At 49.1% G+C, this 27531-nt stretch overlaps 1 protein-coding gene across 2 annotated transcripts in view; it reads right to left on the bottom strand.

Moving 5' to 3' along the window:
• RBM19 (RNA binding motif protein 19) overlaps positions 1-27531 on the bottom strand; it is a 116613-nt gene that overhangs the window by 12359 nt on the left and 76723 nt on the right. For both annotated transcript variants that reach the window (XM_030582731.1, XM_030582732.1), the window contains exons 23-24: positions 23487-23607; positions 6197-6317 (exon numbers count right to left, since the gene is read on the bottom strand). In XM_030582731.1, the coding sequence (XP_030438591.1) occupies positions 6229-6317; positions 23487-23607 (210 nt within the window). In that variant the 3' untranslated portion in view covers positions 6197-6228. The remainder of the gene's footprint in view (positions 1-6196; positions 6318-23486; positions 23608-27531) is intronic.

Genomic DNA, 27531 nt, shown 5'->3' with positions numbered 1-27531 from the left:
TCTCAGCAAGAAATCTGCCCTGCCATAAAAGACAATAAGAAAGGAAGGGGGGGAGAGGAGGGAAACTCAACAAAACCACAACCCCGTCAAGCTTGCTTAAGTTGTCTTCCACGTGTGCTTTAAAAAGGCCGGAGTCAGAACCCCCATTCTGACCCCCACCAGTTGTCATCAGGGTAGAATGGATATCAACTATATGTCATCTTACCACTCCTCTACTCGCTCCCTAGCCATTTTATACAAACCTTTTCAAAAATCATTTAAAAGGAACCAGAATCTTGACTTATCTTTTACATGATTTCCACCCACTCCGACCCAGCCGTCTAGTTTTCATTTCCAAATATGTAAATTCCACCTGCACAAGCCAACTGGAAACTTCCCCATCAAAAGATGCATCTCTATCCAGTCTGTCTTCTCAATTTCATGCCGTGAAATCATCATCATCTCGATGACCTCACAGCAATGAGAGATCAATAATAGGTCTTTCTGTTTGTTTTTCCCTCCCCAAAGGCATAGTAGATGAAGGTAATGCAGACTGAGCGAGATAAGAATGCCACAATGGTTATTAATCACTGATATCACTGTAGCTCTTAGGAGTCTGGTCATGGTCCAGATCCCATTGTGTCAGGAGTTGTACAAACCCAGAGCAAGATGATGATCCCCCTGCCTCAAAGAGCTTCCAATCAGTCTTAACCTCTCCCTTTTACTGACAAGTTGACACACCACTTTAACCTTCTGTGCCTCAGTTTACCGATCTGCAACATGCAGGCAATGTCCATCCTTCCTCTTAAGAGGGTTGGGAGAATCCATGTTTGCATAATGCGAAGCCCTGCGTAAGGGCTGCAGTGACATTTAGTGCACTAGTCTTTATCCACTGCAGAGAGGAACCTAAATCTCGGGCTTAGGTGTCAAGCAAAAGTGAGTTTGCCTATTACCAAGTGGACGTTTGGTCAAGTAACAAAACCACCAATGCAGTTAACAGATTCATCGATTCCAAGACTAGAAGGGACCACTGTGATCATCTCGTCTGACCTCCTGTGTCACGTCGGCCAGAGACCTGCCCCACGAGAATTCCCAGAGCAGAGCTTTCAGAAAAACATCCCATCCTGATTGTAAAAATTGTCAGTAGTGGAGAATCCACCACAACCCTGGGTAAAATGATTCCAGTGGTTAATGATCCTCACTGCTAAAAGTTGACCCCTTATGTCCAGTCTGAATTTGTCCAGCTTTCACTTCCAACCCCTGGATCACATTCGACCTTTGGCTGCTATTTGAAGAGCCCATTATTAAATACTGGTTCCCCATGTAGATACTTAACGGCCCAGTTCAGCGTGACTGGAACAGCAGGGAGCTGCAGACAACATGAAAGGGATGATGGCAGAACCTTTGTTCCCGGTGCCTACAACGGACTGGAAGGGCAGAATGCTATGGATCCGGCCTGAGGTACATGGGGAGAGCTGTGTGTCTACTGCCAACAGACCCTACCCTGCCTGTGCAATTCCCGGCCCTAACCAAGGCTCACCGTCCTTTCCCCTCACGTGGCTCCCTTCCCACCCCCCCGTCTCTCCTCCGGCTCCCTGCTCAAGAGGAAGGTGTTAACAGGAGATGAATCTGGAGGCATCCTTATATTAGAGCCATTCCAAAAGGACAAATGGTCTCTCAAGGCCCTGTACTTATTCCAGATGCACGGCATGGAGCAGACAGTTATTTAACCCAGCTTGGATTATTCCTGTGGTCATGCAGCCACCTTTCCTTTTATCAGCAGAGCCCTGATGCTGCGCGTGCTTCCGTCACAAATGGGAGCCTGGGAAGGCAGACATAGTAGAAAGGTTATTGGTCAGCTGCAGGCCCAGATATGTTTTGAGTCACTATTCAGGAGGCCACCGGTGTTGTGGGTTTAACAAAAGTCCAATAATAAGTAAGGTTACAAGCATCCCACTGCTAGGCATATTGGTAAGAGTCTTACAACAACAGACAGCTATCACAGAGAAAACCAGCCTCTCTCACACTAATACATGTCACACAAAAACAACAGATGCCACTGAGAGCTGGCAGACTAGCTGCACACATAAGGGGCTAGTTTTGAGAACACAGCTAAGACGGAAAGAGGGTGGGGAGGGGGACCCTTTCCTTAGAAATATTAAAACTAGACAGGGCAAAGCAACTGAAAACTAGGGAGCACCCCACGATTGGCAGCGACACCTAGGTAACCTCAAGAGGTTTATGTGCAGGTGCCTTTCCCGACCTGTTCTACTCACACAGTCCACAGAGCAGGTTACATTTTCAAAAGTACGCAGATGACCTGGGAGCCTAATTTTCAACTTAAGTTCCTGGAACTTCGGCCCCCAAGCCATATTGAAAATTGCACCCAGTCTGAGCTCACTCCTTCGTTGGGTTTTGCTTTACCATCACAGAAAACAACTCAGGGTCATGGTTCTGCCTCTTGATTCTGGAAGTCATTCTGGGAATCAGGGGAATTGGCAGAGAGACACTCTTGGTTCCACTACACGAGGAAGAAATTCGGAATGACTCAGGCCTCTTTCGGAGCCAAAGTTCGAACAATATGTGTTGCTCTTGGTGGCTGACTCAGAGGTCTCCACTGTTGGAAGTCGCTTTTGTGATGGATCTGTGCAATGACCATACATGTTGGTCACTAACTGCCTGCTCACAGGTCTGATTTCTGGGAGGTGACGGGCCACTGGGTGTTACCCTGTTCTGATGGCACCCTTTAATGGCTTTGAGGCAGAGGGGTGAGGAGTGGGCACCCCCTTGCTTGTTTATCTAGCACATGGTCATCATGTTCTCTGCGAAGATCACCACAACTGAGTTTTTTGGAGAAGAGGCAGGAACAGCATACAGACCATTCTGACGGCCGAATTCTTGGATGTACACATGCAGCTCCCCGTTGTTTGGGAACCAGGTGACTTGGATCTATAGGTGGTGCAAGTGCGCTCTCCATCCTGTCCCTGACACATCTGTGATGAAGGCCTTTGCTGGGGAGGGGGCTGAGAAGGGGAACCCTTTTCAAGTGTTTGAGGGAGTCAGCCAGCAACTAGTGATATGATACAGTACTATCACCTTCTTGTCTATCAGGGGTTTCACTGGAGAATAGACTGCCCTGAACCAGAGCTGGCAAGTGGCATCATGTATGTGTCAAGGTGGTTGCTGGACTCAGTTGCATCGATGGCCCCAGTGCTGGGTGACTGGCGTCAATGTCATCAGTGCGGACTTCGATGGGGTTTTCTTTCTGCATCCTTATATTAGAGCCATTCCAAAAGGACAAATGGTCTCTCAAGGCCCTGTATTTATTCCAGATGCACGGCATGGAGCAGACAGTTATTTAACCCAGCTTGGATTAAGACCTAGACCCCAGGATGCAGTGTCTGCTCAGAGAAGAACTTGCTGAGGGTCACTCCATGGGTTCCTCAGAGGCAGATGTCTCCTCCGGATTGAGGTGACATGCATCAACTGCTTGAGCAGGTGAAGTCTGAGCCATGTGTCCTTGGGCCCAAATCCTTGACAAGAATGATTTGCACAACAAGTACCTATCAAGGATAAGACCCTCCCGCAGACAGACAGGGCATCAGCTGTGCCCATCGACGAGAGGGATGAGTCTGTTGTAGGTTAGGTAGAGTACAAACCCTGAAGGCTTGGAGTCCACCATGGCAGTTAGAATGAAGCACCCTGCCCTGCTGTGCCCAGGTGGATGTCTCCTGATCTTTTTCTCTCAGTTTTGGAACACCCCGTTTCAAAGAATTAACAATGGAGGAAAGCGATGAAAGACTCTTCACAAAACTAATGAGTTTGAAGCTCACAAAAGAGCAGCGGGTCAGACAGTCGCCAGGATCTGTGTCGCTGCCAAGGGCAGCCAGCTCTTCACGCCCTCCCACGGGAGCATGAGGTAGCATAGGGCACGTGTACGCCCCTGATGGATGCTGCTCCTCAAAAACATCTGATCGAGTGCCTGAGGGGCCAGTGCCCCTACAGCGGGAGCCGCACTGACACATCATTAAGGAAGAAATGAAAGTCATTGCACTTAAATACACTCACAAATTTCTGATTGGTGCAACAATCTTAAACGCTGCCTCATGCATGTCTGCACATGCAGAAGGTGAAAATGCAGCCACGTCTAGCCACCTGTGCTGAAGAGGATTTACGATATATCTACTCAATTAAAAAAAACCTCCAAAAATAAATTTATTCCTAGAAACTCAGCAACCAAAAAACCAACTATATGAATAGAATATTAAGTTAAACCTGAAAATGTGCAGAGGAAGGCTGGGATTCACACTAAGGGTGAAGCGTACCATCTGTATCTGTCCCCTACACCATAAGCAAACGCATGTAAAAAAATCTGTAGCAGCCACTATCCTGCAGCCACTGTCTTGGCACGAGTGCCACTGGTTGCGGGCACTAGTGCTGGGTGTGCAGAATTTGCTGCGGCTGCGCAGGAATGAGTTGGAAGGGGAGCTGTAACCTGCAGGCACAGAAGGGTGCAGCAGGCCTGGCTTATTTATTAGCCAGCAACGGTTTCCACAGAAGCTGTTCCATCCTCCCTAGAGCCTTTGGGACTGTGTCCCCTCCCAGTGCCCCCCACCAGGGAGCAATGCCAATTACCACTCAAGGCAGCATGAACAAGACACTCTAAGTAGCTTACCAGTCAAAGGAAGAAGGCAGTGCAACATCCTGAATCCTATTATATACCACTTTCGGGCTAGGTGGCTTTTGTTTTGTGTCACAGCATTTCATTTCCATCCTATTTTGCCAGCAAATTTAGCCCTGATGAGAAGCATCAGCCTGACAAGGCCTCTCTGCACAGAGCCGGCATACCTGGGCATGATACCCACACACTGGCTCACCAAGAGACACAGACAGAGTGTTCAGCCCCCTGGGTCGGAGGAGCTCACTATGTCCCACTCCATCTCTGGTCACTCCGCTGAGACGGTGAGAGGTCCCAATTGGATTTCATGGCCATGGTGAGGCAGCTACCTGCCCCACTAGAAATGGGACTAAGATCTCAGTCTCGGTTCATACCTGCCAGCCAGCGGCGATGCCTTTGCTCGCTACGAACCCGACTCTAGAGGGGACTGGCTGCATGCTGCGAGCCCTGAGCTAGCCAAACCCCTCCAGTATGACAGCCGTCTAGAGCAGTTTGTAGCAGGTGACTGCAGAAAGTCACAGTGGTGTCTGAACAGCACAGCTGTCACCCAGTCCTGTGGTAGCATCTCAGTGACCTTGAGGCGCCTGGTCCCTGCAGATGGAGCGAGGCGGCGCAAGTCAGCGGTGGCGGCAGGAAAAGGAGATTGCCAAGCTACACATTTTGTGGCAACAGCTGCTGGCTGGTCTCTAGGCAGGCTCTTTTGGCAGCCCATCTGTTTCCTCGAACGGAGCAGGGGCACGTGAGGGAGAATCTGGTATTCTCCAGCTCCACTGCCTTTCCTCTCAAAGCCACGTGAAAGCACATAAAACGAGCAGTCTAGAGACTGATTTCACCCCAAAGCCCAAACGTGGCACCAGAACTGGACCCAGTTCTGATCCACCACCCCAGTATCACGACAAAAAAACTGGTGAGGGGGTGACAGGTTGCACATGGGGGCATCGCAAATCGATCAATAACTGCTTTCAGCTAATGGAACAACCAGCCTTTGAGACAGTGCCATCTGGTAAGTGGGAGTCGAGACTGCTAGGGTCTTCTCTGAGCTCTGCAGCTGACCTGCTTTGAGACCTCAGTCATGACACTTAATACCTGCTGTGGGACTTAATGTTTCTAAAGTGCTTTGGGAAGTTTCGATGAGAGGAGATAGATAACCAGGGAAGAACAGGGACTGATTCTACACTGAAAGGAAACCTGCCCTTTGCTTCTATAAGAGCCGCCAACTGCTGCAGCCAAAAGGCCCACGCACTTGGAAAGGACCAGGCAAGCGGTGGGCTGGGACCTCCGAGTCTCTGCTAAGCTGTTTATTTTACCCTTACTCTGCAACCTTCCCCATCCCCATTTGTCTTTTTGGACCAGCTGCTGCATTCAGTCCGACACGAAGACTGTAACTCTGAGGCAGGGTCTGCTTTCTTTGTACAGCACCAAGCGCAATGGGACCATGATCCTTGACTAGAGCGCCTAGGTGCTACCACAATAGAAATAATAAAACAACTGAATTTTGAGAGGACCTGCCCCTGCCCCTGCCCCGCATGGAACACATACCCTCAGACTCTGAACAGCAGCCGATGAGTCAGCTAGTCGCCTGCATCGTTATCACCATCCTTCTCCAGCTGCTCCAGGATTTCGTCCAAAGCCACAGCACGCTTCTTCTTCTTTGGGGAATCTGTGCAGGCCCAGATGGCAGAGGAGAGAGTGAGGTGAGAGAAGACAGACACAATTAAAGGACATGCATCTGCAGCCAGTTTCTGAGGAGCATTCCCAACCCCTGGCCCGTGCTAAGCAGTGCACAGGGCTGGCAACAACCGCGTTTGAACGCTTCAGAGCCCGGTACTGCCACATCTGGGATTAGAATGAGGGCGTTCCTGGCTCTCGGGCCTGAGCTCTGATCACATTTCTCCACCCCAGGCAAGCTGAAAGGGTCTCCTCTCGTTTAGAGGAGCAGAAGGCCGAGCGAGCCTGCACCCTGGTCTCTGCTGCATGGGGCCTGGGGCAGGATGTGGGGAGGAAGAGGACGGGCTGTGGAAGCTTCCACACTCCTCTGACTCTTGTGGGTTTGTCTCTCTAGCAGTGGGGAGGGCAGGGCAGGAGAGGGCTCCTGGGGAGTCCGTCTCCTTCCACTTGCTGCTCTGCAGGATGAGTGTGTGTTATGGGGGGGATGGGAGGGGACTGCAGATAACCCCCTTTCTTCTCTCTGACAAGAGAGGACACTTGTGCCCTGGGGGGGCAGCCAGATACCATGTGTGCATGCAGAGCCTATCAGAGGGGCTCATCACAGGAAGCAAAGGGGTGAAGAGCAGGATAGGGGGCAGCACACCTGGTCTCAGCGAGAGGAGAGCACATGGAGGGGGATACTGGCAGGGCAGAGGGAGGAGGGGGCAAGGCAACCAGCAGTTTTCCCACCAGGATAATATCCCCTGGACGGTGTGCAGAGGAGGGAAGCGGCTGCCCCGATCCCCCCCGCAGCCACCCCCGGGCTGCGTACGCCATCGTTAGCGCTCTCTCCCCCACTCTAGCTCTCCTGAGCAGCTCGTCTTTAAAGCCCTCAACTATCATTTGCTTCTTTGTAATAATCGGGCTCTGGCAGTGCACAATGGCCTCTGGAAATTGAATTTGCAGGGAGGTAATGGGAGCTGTGGCAGCGTCGGCAGCCGGAAACAGAAGGGCAGGTGCTGCAAAGCATGAACTAAGTGCCTGTCACTCTCTTGGCTGATGTTAACGACGCTGGGGCTGTGCCATGCAGACGCAGCCTGACTTAGACCCGCTCCCCAATAAGGGGCGTTCCCTGGGGCCGGGTGTTCCGGGGGGTGGCGAGCGACAGCTACGACTTACTGCCTCCGAAGCTGGTGAGAGATTTAACTCCTTTCCTGCTGCGGCCTCTCCAAACCCCACATTGCTTTAAAGAAGTATGCAGTGGGATGCCTTGCAGTGCCCACTCCTTTGAGGCACCCTGATCTACTGATTCCATTTATACAGGAATACGTCTCACGGGCATTTAAGCCCCCATGAGGCATTCAAGTCAGGACTGAGGGTCCCCCTGCTATTTGTCATGGAGGAGGACGATGATCCACCCAGGAGAGGGCTACATGCTACATTTGGGGTACGATCCCGTGTGTCCATGGGCCAACAATGTCCACTGTGGATTGATCACGACCGTTACACGAGTGTTAAGCTGTGCTGGCTAGCTAGGATTTCTCATGTAAATCACATGGGGCTTTTCCGTCTCCATGTTGGATCACGGCACCAGCATGTGGGGTGAGCCCTCTTGTGTACACCTTTAACAGTGGCTTTCTTTTGAGGGTGCGACGTTAGGGATAACCTGCCTGAGCAATATGCTTGCCAAGAGTGAACCCAGAGGAGAGTGAGCGTGGCCAGAGTGAATTCATTTCAAGTTCCAGGCGAGCATCCGTGGAAAAATTATCACTCAGCTTAGTGACACCAGTCAAGGTAGACCTTTAGCCCTGCTTGCTGAGGAAAGACAGACAAGCTACCCCCTCCCCCCCATCCTCCTCCCATGAGGAAGCACACCTCCACTCAGAGAACAGCTGTTTAAATCCTGCTCTCAGACATCAAAAGCCTCTCTGGGTTTCTCAAACAAACAAACATACCACAGGACTGCAGAAAGGTGTAAAATAAATAAATGGAACAAGCTGTGCATTTTCTTTGAGTATTACAGCTGCTGCCGAAGATAAACAACAAGGAAATGTCACAAAGCATCAATACAGAAGAAATTAACCTGACAAAAGCTCACACCTCCTCTTTCCCCCTTAAACAATTTTGCATTTCTGGAGTTCCCATCTAATGATTTTATTTTTCAATTAATTCCCTGACAGAATGCCAGAATTGGTCTCCCTCAACTTCTATACTTTAGGAATGCTGTGGGAGACAGGAGAAAGGGAGTAAAGATCGGCACGGGGGGCAGGGCGGGAATTCTCCTCCTATGGCTTCCACTCAGCATCAGACCCCTGGAGACAGGAGGAAGGCTAGAATGATCTATTAAGAGAGCAACCCTCCCATTGTTAAAGTGAGAGATAAGGCTGCAGCTGTGCCTTGCTTAAACATGACAAGGAAATGTGTGAAACAAACATCTGAAAGTCTGGAACCTCACAGCCACCAGTAACCTTAACTCTGCCCTAGAATCCTTACCCGATCGCCATCTATTGCCCCCCTAATGCTACCCATCACACAGTCATCTTTGACTCATCCCAGATCACCTTTCTACTAACTTTCAGGGATGTCAGAATTAGCCCAGTCTCCTACGTGGGTGTTTCCCCAATCTCCCTTTCCTGCGCACACAAAACCCTCTCACCCAAGTGTGGTGGTGGTTTCAACTTAGGCTAGCTGGGGCGGCAGGGTTTTCACTGGGGCTGTAACCCACCTATTTTTCAGTGAGGACACAGGCTAAGCCACTCAAGTGCTGAAAGTCTTCTAATGCCTTCCCTCAATTCATCCTGCGTGCCCAGGACAGAAAAGTTCTACAATTCACTGGGTGCAAAAAACCAAAACCGTACAGCAGCTCAGCTCACCAAAGTGCAAAGAACCCTGGGATGTGAATTCAGAAGTCCTAGTGACACACATGCAACACCGGTGAGGACACTGTAACTTGAGGTCACACTTAACTCTGTTATTGAGAAACGGGATAACATGCTCTCCATGCATGTGCACCAAGTCCAACTGGTACTTTGCGCTACATGATGCACAAAGTGGGAACAGATACGGTTACCCTCCAACCACCATAGATTCATAGATTCTAGGGTCAGAAGGGACCAATGTGATCATCTAGTCCGACCCCCTGCACAAAGCAGGCCACAGAACCCTACCCATCCACTTCTATAACAAACCCCTAACCTATGCCTGAGTTATTGAAATCCTCAAATTGTGGTTTGAAGACCTCAAGCTGCAGAGAATCCACCAGCAAGCGACCCATGCCCCACGCTGCAGGGGAAGGCGAAAAACCTCCAGGGCCTCTTCCAATCTGCCCTGGAGGAAAATTCCCTCCCGACCCCAAATATGGCAATCAGCTAAACCCTGAGCATGTGGGCAAGACTCACCAGCCAGCACTCAGAAAAGAATTCTCTGCAGTAACTCAGATCCCATCCCATCCAACATCCCATCACCAACCACTGGGCATACTTATCTGGCAATAATCAAAGAAAAAATTGCCAAAATTAGGCTCTCCCATCATACCATCCCTTCCATAAATTTATCAAGCTTAATCTTAAAGCCATATATGTCTTTTGCCCCCACTACTCTCCTTGGAAGGCTGTTCCAGAACTTCACTCCTCTAATGGTTAGAAACCTTTGTCTAATTTCAAGTCTAAACTTCCTAGTGTCCAGTTTATACTCATTCATTCTTGTATCTACATTGGTACTAAGCTTAAATAATTCCACTCCCTCGCTAATATTAATCCCTCTGATATATTTATAAAGAGCAAGCATATCCCCCCATAACCTTCTTTTGGCTAGACTAAACAAGCCAATCTCTTTGGGTCTCCTTTCATATGACAGGTTTTTCATTCCTCGGATCATCCTAGTAGCCCGTCTCTGAACCTGTTCCAGTTTGAATTCATCCTTCTTAAACATGGGAGACCAGAACTGCACACAGTATTCCAGGTGGGGTCTCACCAGCGCCTTATATAACGGTACTAACGCCTCCTTATCTTTGCTGGAAATACCTCGCCTGATGCATCCTAAAACCGCATTAGCTTTTTTCACGGCCATATCACATTGGCGGCTCATAGTCATCCTGTGATCTACCAGTACCCCAAGGTCCTTCTCCTCCTCTATTGCTTCCAACTGATGCATCCCCAATCTATATCTAAAGTTCTTATTATTAATCCCTAAGTGCATGACCTTGCACTTTTCACTATTAAATTTCATCCTATTACTATTACTATTACCATCAGAAGCGTTAACTTGTATGTGATAGTCAGCACACAGGGCTGTTTTCAGATTTCAGGGGTGACTCAGGAGTAGCCTGGCTGATGGTAGTGGAGTTATACCAGTGTAAAGGAGATCAGAAGCAAGCTGCATATATCTGGGGGAACCAAGGACTGGAGAGAGATGCCGTCAATCAGAAGGCTGCTGATGGAACCTTAACTATATATATTAACTCCAATTTTCCAAAATTTAAAGAAGCCCTAATCATCCCTGTGTTGCTTTTTGATGCCTAAACGGGTTATACCTTCTATTACAGTTATATTCATAGTGGTAAAGGGTGAGCAACTGACAGGCAGCTGTTTTAAAGTGTCAAAAATTAAACATGTCATTAGGTTGCCTATGACCACGGCTCATCAGTTACACCTTCTATGGATACATTTACCTAACACTTACCACCCGTATCTGCAGACCATATTATCACTTACTGACCCTTTATAAGGTACTCGTTGCAGACAAAAAACGAGTTACAAGAACGTTGAAAAGTCAAACGCTCAAAAAATAGGAACTGCAGGAATCAAGGTTCCACAGGGTAACCCAAACATGGCCCCTTTGTGTGTATTATAACAGCGCAGGGAGTCTGAGGGGTCTCATCTTGCTCTCCTTCAAAAGATCAACACCACTGCTTATCCCTCGAAAATGACAGCCCAGATCTCGGGTTATCGCTTAGCTTGAATAGTTCCTCAGGAGCACAGGATGTTGACAAAGGTCACTGCATCAGGCAGTGTTCAAGTGTTTGTCTAGGCACTTCACATTCACCTCCGGGTCACTCCTCAGCCTGCAATGTGCAGTGAGCCTGGAAGCTTACCAAACCCGGGCCCCAATGCCCCACGCTGGAGAAGGCAGTTCCACCACTCGTGGCTCTCCGTGGTAATGCCACGCTAGGTGTTTGTGCGAGAGGTGCGTTTGAGGGGGGGGGGAAAGGAGGAGCACGGGCAGCAGCTCCACTGTAATGGTGGAGATATAAAAGAAGGAGACAGGTGGTTCTCAGCCTTCCATTTGTCTGAGGAATTTACATGACCGTCATCCTTATGGCATCTGAGCACCACACAGTCTTCACACACACTCCTGTACATTAGAACAGGGCTAATGTTCCCATTGTACAGAGAGGAAACTGAGGCACAGACACACTGTAACCTGCTCAAGGGTACACAAGAAGTGTGTGGGGGAGCAGGGAATTGAATCTGGGTCTCCCAAGTCTCATTGGACCTTCACCCTTCTACATTGTCACTCTAACCTGCTAAAGTGCCTATAAACAGCAGCTGAAACACCATGGGTCTCACTGGCAGGCCTGTGGGCTTTGTAAAATCTGTCCTTAAATACCCAAAGTTACCTCCAGTGCTTTGCATCCCTTCTGCTGTCTAGAAGGGAACTTGCATGGCTTCAAACAGTTTGAATTTTAATTCTGAATAATTAACATCACAGCTGAAAGCTGAAACTCATTGAAACGCCACTCTGCACAAACGCCCAGCATAGAAACAGTCCGATCCTTTGCTGTTTTGCAGACAGAACTGGGATTTGGCCAACATCGCACAGGAAGCTGGTGGCAGAGTCAGGAAGAGAACCCAAGAGTCCTGACTCCCCTGTGGTAGCTACTACAGCTACAGCTCCCCAGAAATGAGTAAGTCCCAAGGTGTACGTAGCTGTAGCAGAGAGATTTCAGCAGCTGGGCATAGACAACTGAAGTGTCTTGAGAGGGGCTGCACAGAGCACTGTGAATGGGACTCTGTCTGGGAGAGAGCTTCTCCACCTCCTGGCAGGGGGACTGGCCAGCTAAGGGGATGAGTGATGGGAATGCAGAGCCTTCCGCCTCTAGGTCACCAGCTGCAATCTAGCTCAGATCACTGTGAATGAACGTTACCACCGCCCGACGGTGATTCGGTTGCCTTTGAAAAATAAGTCAGTAGCCACAGTCCAAGCTCTAATAGGCAAGTGTGCTCACCATGTCCCTTGCAACTGGTAACAACAGGCAGCGTCTGCAGACGTGCTCGGGAACAAAAGGGCCACAGGGAGTCAGCTGCCGTCAAACCATCGGCGAGCTCTACTGTACTGTGCAGGGTGGAGGCAATGCACATTGATGGGTGGGGAGGTGGGTGTGGGACGCTTTCCCATGCCATACTGCTCCATGGGTAGAGGAGTTCAATCTGCAGCGCTGCCAAGACAGCACCTTGGATCAGCATCAAATGAAAACAATGTAATAAAATACAAACTGCCAGTGAGGATCTGCCCACCCCTGCACGCACTTGCCCTGATGCAATGTAGAAGAGATCTGGGTTCGAGTCCTGGCTCTGCCACAGACATCCTGAGTGACTCTGGGCGAGTTTCAACCTCTCTGCCTATTTAGAATGTGAGCTCTTTAGGGCAGGGGCTGCTTCTTCCTATGTGTCTGTACAGCACCCAGCACAATGAGGCCCTAATCTCAGTACGGGGGTCCAGCTGCATACGCTGGAGGCAGGCGCTAACTCCCCACATAAGCAGGCCCTTGCTCTCCAGACTAGGAACTCCCAGAGAGGACGCAGGCAGGCAGCTGCTGGGAACGCACATAACCATTTGCACACCTTCTAAAAAAGGGAAGCAAATTGGTTTGACTTTGGTGCATGCGCCGCTGTTCTGCTGCTCCAAGCTGGTTAAGGTTTGCCTGCTAACTATGCCATTTGCTTCCTTTAGACAATAGCAAAAGCCGACGGGGGCGGGGGCTAACAGGGAATTACCATGGGATTATCACATGGCAGGGTTGAGGCTGTCACACTAATCCGGCAGGGTTTTACTCTCTGGCTACGGCACATGTTTGCATTGGTTACAGACGCTCTGAAAAACAAAACAAAAACAGAGGCACAAAACAGAGGGGAAGGGAGATAGATACTGGTGAAATGAAAACAAACACAGGCTCTGAGGAGCTCTTCAAACACTATTAGAGGTGGGGTCTCTACAATGCACCCAGCAAAAGTGGCCACCGAAAAGCCTCTAAAAACCCTTCCAACGGACTCAAGGATGGCAACACCGGGTTTGATGGTTATAGGAAGTACTACTGGGCCAGATCCCTAGCTGGTGTAAATCGGTGTAGCTCCATTGATGCAGATTGTAAATAATGGGCCAGATCCTCAGTTAGCATCAATGGAGCTACGCTGATTTACACCATTTCGGGATCTGACCCATTATTTACATTAGCCCCACAGCTTTCTGCAGAGGATCTGGCAGGTCATGTCTGTTCACACCACAGCCTCCTGCAGAACGAGAGGAACTGGTTATAAAATGTTGCTGCTTCACTGCCTAGTTTTTTCCTATGCCTCTTTAGCACTGAAACATGAAACAAATCTCCTGCCATGCCACTCTCCCCACCTCCCATGCTTTCCATTTGGACATACCCATCACCCCTATACACACCCATGCTCATCTTTCCAATGAAAAGTCACTCTTTTTCCTGCTCCTAAGCTTAGCGCATAATTCCCCCTCCCCGTCAGTTGAATTCTTTGATCGATGGGGAAGAGCAGGAAAAACGGCCCTGCGCAGCTGGCCTTCCAAGTTACCCCTGGCAGGAGATTGCCGGCCCTGCTGGTGACGGCTGAGTGAAATGTTTGTGGAGCACAGAGAACACATGTCAATAGTAATTTAGCTGGATTGGGAGCAAATACCTTCCCTGCACGGATTGCAGCTCCCGGGAGAGAGGGAGTGTGTGCAGGATATTACCGGCTCGCTCAGAAATAGTCCCAAAACACCACCTGCCAGAGTGAGAGAGGCAGAGGGAGGCTTGCAGGCCGACACTGGCAGTACTGCAGTCTGGAATCGTAAGGGCTACAGAAGGCAAGAGGGGGTTGTGTCTGGTCATAGATGTGTCCCCCTCTCTGAGGCATCACCTCCTCCGGGAACTGACTGGACAGACCAGACTTTATGAAAGCCTCCACAACCCCCATTTTCCAAAGGCCACAGGAGGACTGGAGTGGTGACAGCGAGGTGCACCCCAAAACGAGTCGTGCTCAGCTCCCAGTTCAATCGTGCACTGGTTTGTGTGCAAAGCAGCTCTCAGGCGTAGAAGGAACTTCCCCAATGGAAAAATATTCTAGGAAAATTCTTCTCATCACCCAGCTCCTTCCCTGCAGGAATCCAGAGCCCTGCGTAAGTCCTCGGAGCAGGGTCCAATGGAGCCTCGAGTGGCTGAATGCAGACCAGCTGCCATACAGGCTCACAGGAAATGCCATAAGAGATAACCCCAGTGGGCCACCCAGCCCAGCACGTGTCTGAGAGTGGCAGCGCCAGATGCTTTAGAGGAAAATGGAAGAAACCCCGTAAAAACCTACTCACAGGGGGAAGTTTCTTCCCGACATCCCCCAGTTACGGCATGTCTATACAGTGACTCTCAGGAGAGTTATCCACTTGAAAAAATCATTCGGATTTAATTAAGCCACATTAAACCCGTGTGGATGCATTTGTCAGAAGTCAAGTGGCTTTAATGCAGTCTAGTTTAATTCACTTCAGAAATGAATTAAGCGTTCACGCAGGGGTTTAATACGGTTTAACTAATCCATTTTAAACACATTTTTAGATAATTCGAATGAACTCTCCTCTCTCTCCGTAGACAAGCCCTTAGTGTTTGTTTTATAGACCTGCAACCTGACGCAAACTCAATGGGGACTCAAGTACAAATACCCCCTGGGCCATGGCTGGGTCAGCGCAACTCCTTGCCATGGGATCAGCACAGTGGCAGCCGCATGCCCCGCTCCTGCAGGCACTTCTGCACTGCGGTGCGAGCATGCCAAGGAATTGCAGCATCTCTCACTGCATGGCACACATAGCACAGCAGGGGGCAGTGGATGGCAGAAGCAGGGCACACAGCCGCCGGTGCCAACCCCTGGGGCAGGAGGCATCAGTGTCACCGAATTGGGTTCTGGGGGAAGGGTTGGGACAGGTGAGCTTGGGTTTGGTTCCGGCTTAAAAATCAGACCCGAACAGACCTTTAGCTTGTTTTATGCCCTTAAGCAGAAGAGTTTCTATCCTTTAAAATTGTTTTTTCTTCCCAATGTTCTTTTTGAACATAAAAGCATCTAATACTTTTCTGGAATTCTGCTAAGCTCCTGCCTCAATGCTATCTCATAGCACTGAGTTCCACAGATTAACAGCACGGCATATAAGAAAAAGGATTTAAAACCTTGGCTTGTGTATTAAGAGAAACCGTACACAACCCGAGAGCACCAAAAAGAGCCTATACTGATATATTATGCGAGGGCAAACACAATCCTTGCATGCATGAGCAGGAGACTATCAATTAGGAGGAGGGAGGTGTTGCTGTAGCTGTATATGGCCGTAGTGAGACCATTCCGGAATACTGTGTCCAGTTCTGGTATCCACCTTTCAAAAAGGAAGTTGCAAAAAACACGGAAAGGTTTCAAAAAAAGCTACAAGACGATCTGAGGTCTGAAAAACAAGCAAGAGTCTGAAGACACTATTTATTTAGTTTGCTGAAGAGATGGCTGAGAGATGACTTGATGACAACTGCAAAAACCTACACAGAGAAGACATTTCTGATAGCTGATGGCTCTTTAGTCTGGCAAAAACCAAGTTCCAATGATTGGAGGATGAACTTAGACAAATGCAGATTAGAAATAAGGCGCATACTTTTAACAGTGAGGGAAATTACCCACTGCACCAAATTCTCTAGCAATGGTGGATCCTCTTACCACTTGCCGTCTAGAAGTCAAAACTGGATATCTTTCTAAGAGATCTACAGAAGTCATAGGCTGGATGCAGGAATCAGTTGGTGAGATTCTCTGGCCTGTGCTATCTGGTAGGTCAGACTAGATGAGGATCATGATCCCTTCTGACCTTAAAATCTATTGGTCTAAACTTATTTTGATGTATAGAAATGCTAAAAAGGGCACTCATCCTATGGTCTAAGACAACAGTTCTCAACCCTTTTGACACCAGGGACAGTCTTGCTGCCTTCCTAAACTGCATCAGGGAGATAGCAGCTCTATGGACTGGTCGTTGAGAACCACCCCTCTAAGAGAATCACTATGAAGAGGATGCAACTCAAACATTTACTGAAAGTGAGGGCCGCAGCAGTCTTGGAGAGTGCACCAACATGTCGTCCACTGCTAAAAAAAATGGAGACATTGTTACAAACCCATCTCTCTCCTTGTTGGCACCTTGTCCTATACATGGACACATGAGGGATTAATGCTGGAAACACCTGTACAACCTTGTTGTGGCCACAAAGAAAAAGAAACTGAAAAAAGGTTTTTTAATAATCCCCCCCAGTGTTTCAAAATACTTTTTAAGTTTACTATCAATTAGCATGAAACATAGAACAACAGCATTACAAAAGGGGCATATTCTGAAACCTACGAGGAATATGGAATATCCATCACATTTGTCCTGCCCAGACATTTGCCTTATTCTAGTATCGGCAGAAACTTCCATGACACATTAATTGTTTGCTCACATTTCTGTGCAAGTCTTATTAATAACCAGGAAGAGAGCCAGGTGTACCGTAGTCCTGGCATATGTTCCGCAGTTCTGCCTTCATAGCACCACCAAGGCAGCGTGATACAGATGGGCACCACCTCATTATACCAGTCCTGAGCCTGACATGACCAGAGTCTACAGTCTTATTCAGTGAATACAAATCACTTGCATTTCTGAGGCACTTTTGATCCTAAAGGATCCCAAAGCGCTTTGTAAACTATACAGGCATCACTTCACTGCCCATGGAAAGGCAGCCCATCTGGTGTGGCAGGAGGCAGCTGCTGAACAATGCACAGTAACACTGCATAAGAGTTTAGGGCAGGAAGCAAAGAATGCTCCATCAGTTCAAGGAAGGGACTGCTGTGCTGTCAGTATGCTGAGGACATCGAGCTCTGATTGGCCTTCTCAGCTGTGGACAGTAGAGCAGAAGTAGGGACTGGCATGAAAAGCAGTTCACTCCCGGCAATGCAGAAGTGGGAGCTATTGATGGAAGGGAGCACTTGGAAGAACTGGTAACAATCGTGACCTCACCCTTAATGTAGGATGTCTGATCCCCATGTCTCAGGGTCTTGCTGGACTCCTCTCTGCTCCTGGGCACTCAGCGCTCGGGTGGGCAGAAATGCCTTTTCTGCCTACTTCTCTCTTTCCTCTCAGATGCTACCCTGGTCATGGTGGTCCATGCCTTGGTGCCCCCAAGGCTAGGTTACTGCTGTAGGACTCTGAAAACCACCTGGAAACCATAGCCGATTAGGCAGATATGAAGGGGGGCTGCTAAGCAGTGCTCATGTTGGTCCCCCCAGCGCTGCACGTGCTAGACCAGTGGTTTTCAAACTGCGGAGTGTTTGAGTAGTGGATCGTGGAATGCCAGGCACTGGGTTGTGGCGGCTCTGGTCAGCACCGCCTTCCGGGCCATTAAAAGTCCCGATGGTGGTGCTGCCCAGCTAAGGCAGGATAGTTCCTACCTGTTCTGACACCGCGCTGCGCCCCGGAAGCAGCCAGCAGCAGGTCCAGCTCCTAGGCGGAGGGGACCACGAGGCTCCGTGTGCTACCCCTGCCCGAGCACCGGCTCCGCACTCCCATTGGCTGGTTCCTGGCCAGTCAGAGCTGGAGGGGTGGTACCTTTGGGTGAGAGCTGTGCAGAGCCGCTTGTGTACTTCTGCCTAGGAGCTGGATCTGCTGCTGCTCGCTTCTGGAGCACAGCGCAATCTGCGGTGCCAGGACAGGTAGGAAGCCTGCCTAAGCACCCCTGCTGTGCAGCTGACTGGGAGCTGCCCAAGAAAAGCACGTGCCCCAATCCCCTGCTCTGAGCCATCCCAAACCCGGAGCCCCTTCTAGCACTCCATACCCCTCATCCCCAGCCTAGAACCCTGACTTCCTCCTGCACCCCAACCCCCTGCCCCAGCCCAGAGCCCATACCCCAAACCCCTCATTCCTAGCTCCGCTGGGTCATGAGCATCAACGATTTTCTTCAACTGGGTTGCCAGAAATAAGTTTAAAAACCACTGTGCTAGACTGTCTGTCAGTCGAACTCTCGGTCCATTTCAAGAACACAGCCTCCATTCTTTAAATCCCCAAATGGGCGTGAGCCCGGCTCTCCTGAAGATCATCTCTCACCTGCATCCTGCCCATGCCCACCCTATACCACCGAGGCTGACAGAGCCCGCTTTCAAACTCAGAGCTAGGAAGCAGAATGCTACCTAGGAGAAGGCACCATGTGAGCTCCCTCCCGCTACCATCCTGCCAGCTTTCCCCTACCAGGTAAATGAGACGCAATCATGGCTGTGCACACTGGAGACCACATCTGGATTCCTCCCTGTCAGTGAGCAGCTTTGTTACAGGGACCTGTTCCTCTCTGTCGAGGCAGGTAATCAATTCAGATCACGGTGCCTAGGTACTACGGGGAAGGGACCTCAGAAATGCATGCAACAGAATAACGTTGGGAAGACCACTATGACTGCCACAATAACTGCTACTGGAGACTGGCCAGGGCAACACAGCTGTCACCTCTCTTCTTGTGCCACAGGATCGCCAATGACCACACAAGGTCAGGACCTTGCTTTGACACGTCACTCAAACATAAAACCACCACTACAACACCCCCAGTACCATTAGGCACTATGTCAGTGTTTATCCAGAGCACCAATTACTGTCTCACCAGCACCACGTCCTGCAGCAACTTTGGCTCTTTGGCAGGGTCTCTCAATCCAAGCAACCATCAGCTCTGATCCCATTTCGCTTGTTAAGACAGGACAAGATCACAGCCTGAGTGAGTCTCGGGAGAGGTGGTGGTGGGGTGCTGGCTTGGCTGCCGGCTGCTAGTGATGCAAGCCGTATTTGAACCCAGTTCTTCAGGGAAGAGCATTAACCCACAGCACTGCCCTACCTGCTATTAACAAAAGAACAGGAAGGGGGGCATTTTTAAAAAAAAACAACCTGAGTGTGTAGCCAAACAAAGCCATTTCCCTCCTGCCTGAGAGACCAGCAAACAAAGATTTCTACATCAGATTCTTCTGGCACTATTATATGCGCTCTGCAGAATTCGCAGGCACTGCGGCCTGCAAAAGGACTGAAAGCTTCTCAGCCATGAGCCTGCTGTTTGAACTGCACTCTGGATGAATGAGACACAGCCAGCAGCGTACTTACTCTCTTCCGCTGTGCTTTCACGCTCACTTCTCTTCCTCTCCTGAGCTCCCTCCCACGCACATGTCCGCCAGAGCATCCCCCTCTTTGCCTGCTATGTGGGTTCGCTTTCGAAATCCAATTCAGGGGAGGGGGAGGAGGGACAGAAGATGCTGTACCCAAACAAGCAGAGCTCCCAACCGTCCCTACTGATGCTTTCTGCTCTCTAGTTAACTTGCCTCTAAGGTTGCTGATCTTTGAGGAGACTTATGCTCCTCTTTGAAACGTGCACTGCATTGCAAGGTGCGTGTTCTCCGTCTCTTGGGAGACACGAGGGAAAGAAAACAAGACTATGATCTACACGGCCAAGGGCCCAACCTCCGTGGGTAAAAGCACGATTTAAGCTGCCCTCAAATTCAAAGTAAAGCAGCCAAACTGGGTTGCACATAAAAAACCTGGCTGTCCCACGCATTATTTGGAAGAACCAGGGGTGCACTAAATGCAGGGGAGACCATGTGCTTCAGTGGAAATGTCTTGCTGGGAAGCAGAAAGAAAGGAGGAAAATGGAGCGTGCTCTCTGCAAAGGAGGCGGCGCGGGGCCTCAGCAGAGCAGAGCGGGTTCAGGTGGTGTTTGTATGTTCACAGTACGTGTACCCCCAGCAGGAATTCTCATGGCTGGCAACAAATGAAAAACGTTCCGCTCCATGACTCACTCTCACTCTGCTAATCTAAACCGTGGCCTTGCTCAATGGGTGCTTGTGGTCAGAACAGCTCCCTTATCGGCCGGCACGGAGCAGGAAGCACGGCTGGAGAGATGAACACGTGGGTGGTTATAACAATCTGTGCCACAGTAACAACTAGCTGCGTGGCGAGACGGGATAGAGGAGGTCAGGGGAATAGATGGTGAAGCGGTTTTGGATTACAATCTCATCGTATCTGGCTTCAATCACCAATGACAAGAGTTTGGGGCTCTCAGACACAGACATGTCGACTTTTTATTACAACGATCACTCAGAGGACGGTATTAGAGTCCCAGCACTGGGCTAAATGGGGAGAGTCAGAGAGGTTTCAGAGCAGAATTGCAGTGCATTGGCACAAAGCTGGGTATCGCAGAGCACAGACCCACAATGTGCCTGGCTCCACCAATGGAAAAAATGATCCTCTCCCCACCCCCAGCTAACGTGCTATACTGATCAAAACAACGGTGACAGTGTATCAGAGAGGTTGCTGACGGAAGGGAGAGATGCATTTGCAGTTCACCTATGCTTATTTCTAGCCCTTCCATTTTCTGCATCATTACAGCAATGGTCTATGTCTCCCACACGTTCCAACACCAAAGCCCCACAGAGCTGGTGGAACACATTGCCTATTCAGCTCCCAGTAACACTGTCAGGGTTCCCTTTCGGGGTGGCTCTGCAGTACCATATGCTGGAGTAGAAAATTCCAGGCCACGAGGAAATGAGCTAAGTCCCAGACATGGTCACACATCGGGCAACCACTGAACCCAGGGTGCAGAAGGTGCACTGCTATTAAATGCATATATTTCAGAAGCGCCTACAAGGCCGAATTTGGATCTGGGCGTTGTACAAACACAAGAGGCTTATGATCCAAGTAAAGAAACAAAAGCAGCATCGCCGGAGGGACTGAATCAGTTAACAGCTGAATGCACTTGCTCACTGTCCCACAGAGGGGCTTGGTCACGAACATTCCTTTTAAGTAGATGCCCTTACAGTGGACTCCAGTTCAAGCCCTGAGTCCAGTCCAGTAGGTCCAGCCTCTTACATATCTCCTTGAAAACAGGGCTAAGCACAAAGTAACTGAATGACAACTAAAAGTAACAATTAGCCAGGGGCAGCTGCCAATGTGCATGGAGGGAGGGCAGGGGTGGAAGTCCACTGGATCTGTTTCTTATCTCCCAGCACTCACACACCAAGAAGGATTCCAAGCCAGACACTGCTCTTATTTTCACTTCCAAACAGATGTGGTTTACTGAACTCTCTCTTGCTCCACAGCCAAGATCCTGGGGACATGGTGCCCATCTGGCTTCCAACTTCTATCCACAGCAGATAATACAAATGCTAGGACATTAGGATCCCCAGGATTCAGGGAAGACAAAACCAGAGAGAGAACAAGTGCACAGAAATCAGGGCACCAGCTGGAGGCCAGTGTGACCCGTTGGCAGAGCTGGCTAAGGGGCAGGTTGACACAGCAGGGGGAGCAGTCTGCATTTTTGTAAGATCTGCAGTCACCAAGGAAAGTCGAGATCAGTTTTTAAAATGACTCCCCGAGGTGGCACAGGGGCTCCGGAGACTGCGAAAACAGAGGGGGAGGCAATTCTAAATATAATAGGGACAAATCGTCTTGCAACTCCCTTCTCCTCTAGGGTCACCACCTTACACCCCCAACTCCACGTGCCATGTCTGGAGCCATTTATGTGCACAATTCCTCCCTCATGGTGCACTGACACCCCCGGCAGGCATTTCCACACACCCGGTCTCCCTTGTGATATCTAGGTCACACGAGTGGCTCAGCTATTATTTCACTTGCTTTCCAGCCTCTCACCAACAGCTGACTGTCACCTTTCACATTCACCTCTTCACATCCAGCCACATCCATTTCACTGGAGACTGTCTTCCCAACCTGAATGTCTGTCAAGAACCACTGCCCATGCAGTCCCCTATTCCAGGGAGGGGGAGAAGTGAGCTTTGCGTCTCATCGCCATGTACGTTAACTGTTGCTTTCAGCGCTTTCCTGGAATGAATTGCTCATCTCAACCTTTTTTTCTGGAGGCAGCTGGCGTGTCTGTTGGGGCAGGCTGCGTTGCAAAGCTGAAGGAGGAGCATTGATCTCCACCATAGTTCTTGAACCCAGGGGAGAGCTTCTTACACAAATATTTGCCAACCAAGGCATTAGCACTTGTCAATGGGTGTCAATACAAGTCTGCAGCAGGGTTATCTATGGAAATGTCGGCTTCTGGAATCTGATCCAAATAAGTCTGTTCAACTCTCAACTTCTTCTCTGTTCCAGTTTTACCTGGACTTCATCATCCTCCTTCAGGAGGCCTGTATCTCTTGTAAATTAGCCATTCCAGGCACTGAACATGCTACCTTAACACACAGCATGTGAGGATGTGGCATTTCAGCGTGTCAAAGCACATAATATCATGCTCTAATGTAGAACTTTTCATCAGTAGATCACAAAGGTGATCAGTAGGACTAGCCCCATTTTACAGAGGGGGGACTGAGGCTTGGCAGACCACTGGCTGGGCCAGGAATAGAACCCAGTGTCTCCTAAGTTCCAGTTCAATGCTCTATCCACTAGGCCATACTGTACAGTACCACTGCCTTATTACTCAGAGCCATGGGTATCACCTCACCTCCTGTTTGGGATGCCTAAATATTTGGAACTACCCACAGCAATGTCAGACTAGTGAACCAATATGGACTGCAGAAAATCATTTCATGGATTGACTGCTCCAGCAAGTACATAAATGGTTAACATATAGATGCATACAGGCAGGAATGAGCAAAAGAATAGTCAGGATGTTCCCTGCCACCTTTCCTTGGCACAACCTGTATTACCAGGGCATGGCTTCCCTCCATTGCTCCTCGGTGCGCTTTACTCTCAAAGCACAGGAGACACCCTTGGTTTCCACACCCACTACGCAATACACCTTGCAGTTATGTTCCCAGGTTCCACCATCCATTTACCAACCCATGAGAACAGACAGCTCCTGGGAAAGAACTAGTCTGACCCATGCCAGATAGGGACACACTAGTCTCAGATGTGTTTACCATTTGTCTGGATGCTGCTACATTACCGTGAAAATGCTCAGCTGTTTTCCGCCTCAGGGTCTCCACTGTTTCCTCCGTATCAGCCCACTCCAAGACCAGCCTCCTGCCGTACAAGTGCGTGCTGTGGCACAGAGCGTTGAAGGCTTTCTGAAGGTTTAAAGAGGGGTGGGGAAAAAGAAATTGCATGTAAGGAAACACACTTAATATCTGTACGAGTTAAGTAATAGACACTGCCCTCCCTTCACCTCAAAAAAAAAAAATCTACAGGGACTCCTGGAACCCCAAAGCATCCAATTGTGGGGGAAGCGAGGTTACATAAGAACGCCATACTGGGTCAGACCAAAGGTCCATCTAGCCCAGTATCCTGTCTTCTGACAGTGGCCACTGCCACGTGCTTCAGAGGGAGTGAACAGAGCAGGTAATCATCAAGTGATCCATCCCCCAGTGCCCATTCCCACCTCATGATCCAGACAGGGTGCTGATGTTCCTAAACACCTTCATTATGGACTCTTTCCCTTGAAATCCAGCTACTCAAGGGGTTCAGCTACACTGGAATAAAAGTCCTGTGGCACAGCCACAACTGGCCTGGTCAGCTGACTCAGCTTCAATGGACTCGGGCTGCGGGGCTAAAAATTGCAGTGTGGACATTTGGGCTCAGGCTTGAGCCTGGCCTCTGGGACCCTCCTGCTTTGCGGGATCCCCGAGCTCAGGCTCCAGGACGAATGTGAACATCTAGACAACAGTTTTACAGCCCTACAACCCGAGCCACAAGAGCCCGAGCCAGCTGACCGGGCCAGCCACAGGTGTTTAATTGCTGTGTAGATGTACCCTTGAGGACCGCTCTCTCTCCTGGGAAGAGCAGTCTTCTTCAGCATGGTCTCTTACGAATGCATTTGGTGGGGGCGGGGGGGAGGAGACATAAAACGGGGTGCGGCTGAGAAACATTGGCACAGGTTGGACGTGCCATTCCGCACTGCCTCCAGGCGTACGCTTAGCACAACACAACAGCGGTACAACCTGGAGTGGTCGTCTACTTAGAACGGGAGCAGTCATCTAAGCCTCTCAGGCCAGGAAAGGTCAGATTAGATGACCACAGTCGTCCCTTCTGGCCATGGAATCTATGACACCACCACAGACCATGTCACTCTCCTGGTATGTCGAAGTGAGAGTGTGAATCACAAGCATGATTCAAGAGCACAGTTTTATGATTAAGTAGGTCCACTGAGGCAATGCATTTTGAGAACTCCAGCTACTGCGGGTAAGAAGTCTTCCCTTCTATTAAATTCTAGTGATTGCATAAGTCACGGGAGCAAATCCGGATGCACCAGAACCCCAAAATGGAATTGCTTCCTATTTCATTGTTGTGGTTTTGTTTCTCACACAATCAAAAGGTCTGAATGTTTCTCTATTGTTTGCTATTGCTAAAGAACGTTAGGAAGGCCATAACCTCACATTGACATTGAAGGCACACGTGCCGGCAGTACCATTAACACAACAGACTTTCTGTATTCTCAGCTGATCAATGGGAATGCTCAGGAAACACTGGCTTGATCCTCGGAGTTGTGCTCGGGACATTGCAGGAGTGGGCCCCATTATGCAAACACACAGAGCCAGCACTTCTATAGCACCATTCATTCCAAGGGACTGCAAAGTGCTTCAGAACAAGCCCAGACACTGTCAGGGCTAGACAGGAAGACTAAAATGTTCTCTTAAATGTGTCAGATAAGGCTGAAATAAAATGTGTTTATAAGGTTTGTAAACTGACTTCTATGGAACACCCAGGGCTGACACTTCCATTCAGGTGATCTAGGCGGCAATTCGGCGGCGGGGGGTCCATCCGCGCTCTGGGTCGTCATCGGCAATTCTGTGGCGGGTCCTTCACTCGCTCCGGGACCCACCGCCGAAGTGCCCCGAAGACCGGGAGCGCAGAAGGACCCCCCTACCGCAGAATTGCCACCAAGGACCAGGAGCGTGGAAGGACCCCCGCCTAGGGTACCAAAAACCCTGGTGCCGCTCCTGGGAACACCTACAGTGACTTACATTTATGTAGAGTGAAAAACAAATCAATTCACCAGGAAGTGAAACGAAGACTGGGGTGCAACACAAGAGCTGTTTAACAGCATACAGTAACACTACACAACTATTCAGGACAGGAGTTGAACAGCATATGCAATTAAAACAAGGACAATTTAGACAGACAGTATTGTATGTAGTTACTCAGACTGGCACTGGGTCAGGATACCAGAATTAACCTAGTCTGACTCCTGTCTCCAACAGTGACCAGTCTTATATGCTTTAGAGGAAGTTGCAAGAAGGGCAAGGACAGGTTATGTCTATTTGAACCCAACTCCCCTTTCCATCCACTCACAAATCAACCTGACTCGGCTCAGTAAACACTCAGGAACCAGGTCTTAAGACCCTGCTGAGGGACGGGTCACAGTCTGAGTCCCTCTAAGTTCTGTCATTTTGCAGTATGGATGCAGCTCAAGCTACTGACCCGAGGTGGCAGGTCTGCAAAGTGCAGTGTGGATGTGTGAGCACGGCTGAGAGACCTGGATCCAGCAATCATTAATCCAAGTTTATCATGCAGAATGGAAATACCGAGGCTTGGAAATACCGAGTCTGCAAGCCTGGGTCCCGCAGATGCGGGTTTACAATGCAGTGTAGACAAACCCTTAGGGACTAACCTGCCAAAGGGGGAGAGGGGGAGTATTATTTTTCTTACTGGCCCTACTCTGTTGATGGCTGGTTTATACTTTGAAGCAAGGCAACTTTATAACTTTATATATGTTTATCCAGACATAACCATGGATGTTCTTATCCATATAAATGTCTAATCCTTTTGTGTGACTCCTACAAAGCTCCTGAAGCAATGAATTCCACGAGTTAAGTATCTGTTGCATTAAAAAAATTGCTATTTCAATATATTGCCTGTTTCAGTGAATGTCTCCCCCATTTTAACATTAAAAAAAAAAAAGTGTGAACAGGAGTTCCTGACTTGCCTGCCCTCTCCCATTCATTATTTTATTGACCTCTCATCTCTCTCTCTCTTTCTCCTCCTCCTCTCTAAACTATATGATCCTAAACTGGAAAAGGAAGGATGCATTAATTTTCAGCTGGGTGTATTTTCTCCTCCTAGTACTTTTGCAGCTACAGCTGTTTTTATTTGTCGCCGCTGTTGTTTTAAAGGCCTATTTTCACATGGAATGTTACCCAATTAGCAGAGCAATGTGTTGGCTTAAACAAATAGTCGAGGGGTAGGGGGAGCACTCGGGAGCAGGAAATTGTGATGGCTGTTTACATTAGCAAAAAGAGCAATTCCACCCCCGGCAAACAACTGCAGCTCTAATCACTAGGTTTCATTTGTTAATTTATACTTTTTAATTTCTTACTTCCCACAACCTGAAGACAAGAAAGGCTGTATTGAGAACAGTCAGGAATGAGAATATATTGCCAGGACAGCCACATTTTGCCTTACTGGGGGCTCCAGCTGGTCGCTTGCCTGGCAACTGGGCACTGCATCTATATCAAATGAACCTATTTGCAGCCACCTATATTGTTAATGGAGGATGCTGCCCATAAAGACCACAGGTCCCAGCATGCTGGGATGTTCCACCCAGTCCGTCTGAACACGTTAACCCAACATTGCATGTTGGGAACTGTAGTGTCTGTGGGACCACCTTCAAGATGACCTCCAAAAGAAGGTGCAGGGGAAGGGAAGATATGTTTGTGCCATTTTTTAATTTCTTTAGGAGATATGAAGAAGGTCTACTAGGATTTTTTTTCTTCTTTGTTTTTAATCCTCCCTGTTCCTTTTTTAAAAAACATTAGAAATTCAGGTCATGTCTATACAGGAAGAATCTATGGACAACCAGCGAACAAGATATTGCGAAGTCACCAGAGAAATCATAATTGTATAGACGGAGAGTGATTTTTTTCTATTCAGACTGTTTACATCTCAAGAGCCGAGAAGGCTCCTCCCAAGCCCTCACCTCTGGAATTTTTCCAAAAGAACATAGGCAAGAGGAGACTTGACATTCCCAATATCATTAATATAAACCGAGAAAAAAA

Source organism: Gopherus evgoodei, chromosome 13, assembly GCF_007399415.2.
Source record: "Gopherus evgoodei ecotype Sinaloan lineage chromosome 13, rGopEvg1_v1.p, whole genome shotgun sequence".
In the NCBI taxonomy this organism is placed as follows: Eukaryota; Metazoa; Chordata; order Testudines; family Testudinidae; genus Gopherus; species Gopherus evgoodei.
Note: the sequence above shows the minus strand (reverse complement) of the source record. Positions and strands in the feature narration are given on the sequence as shown.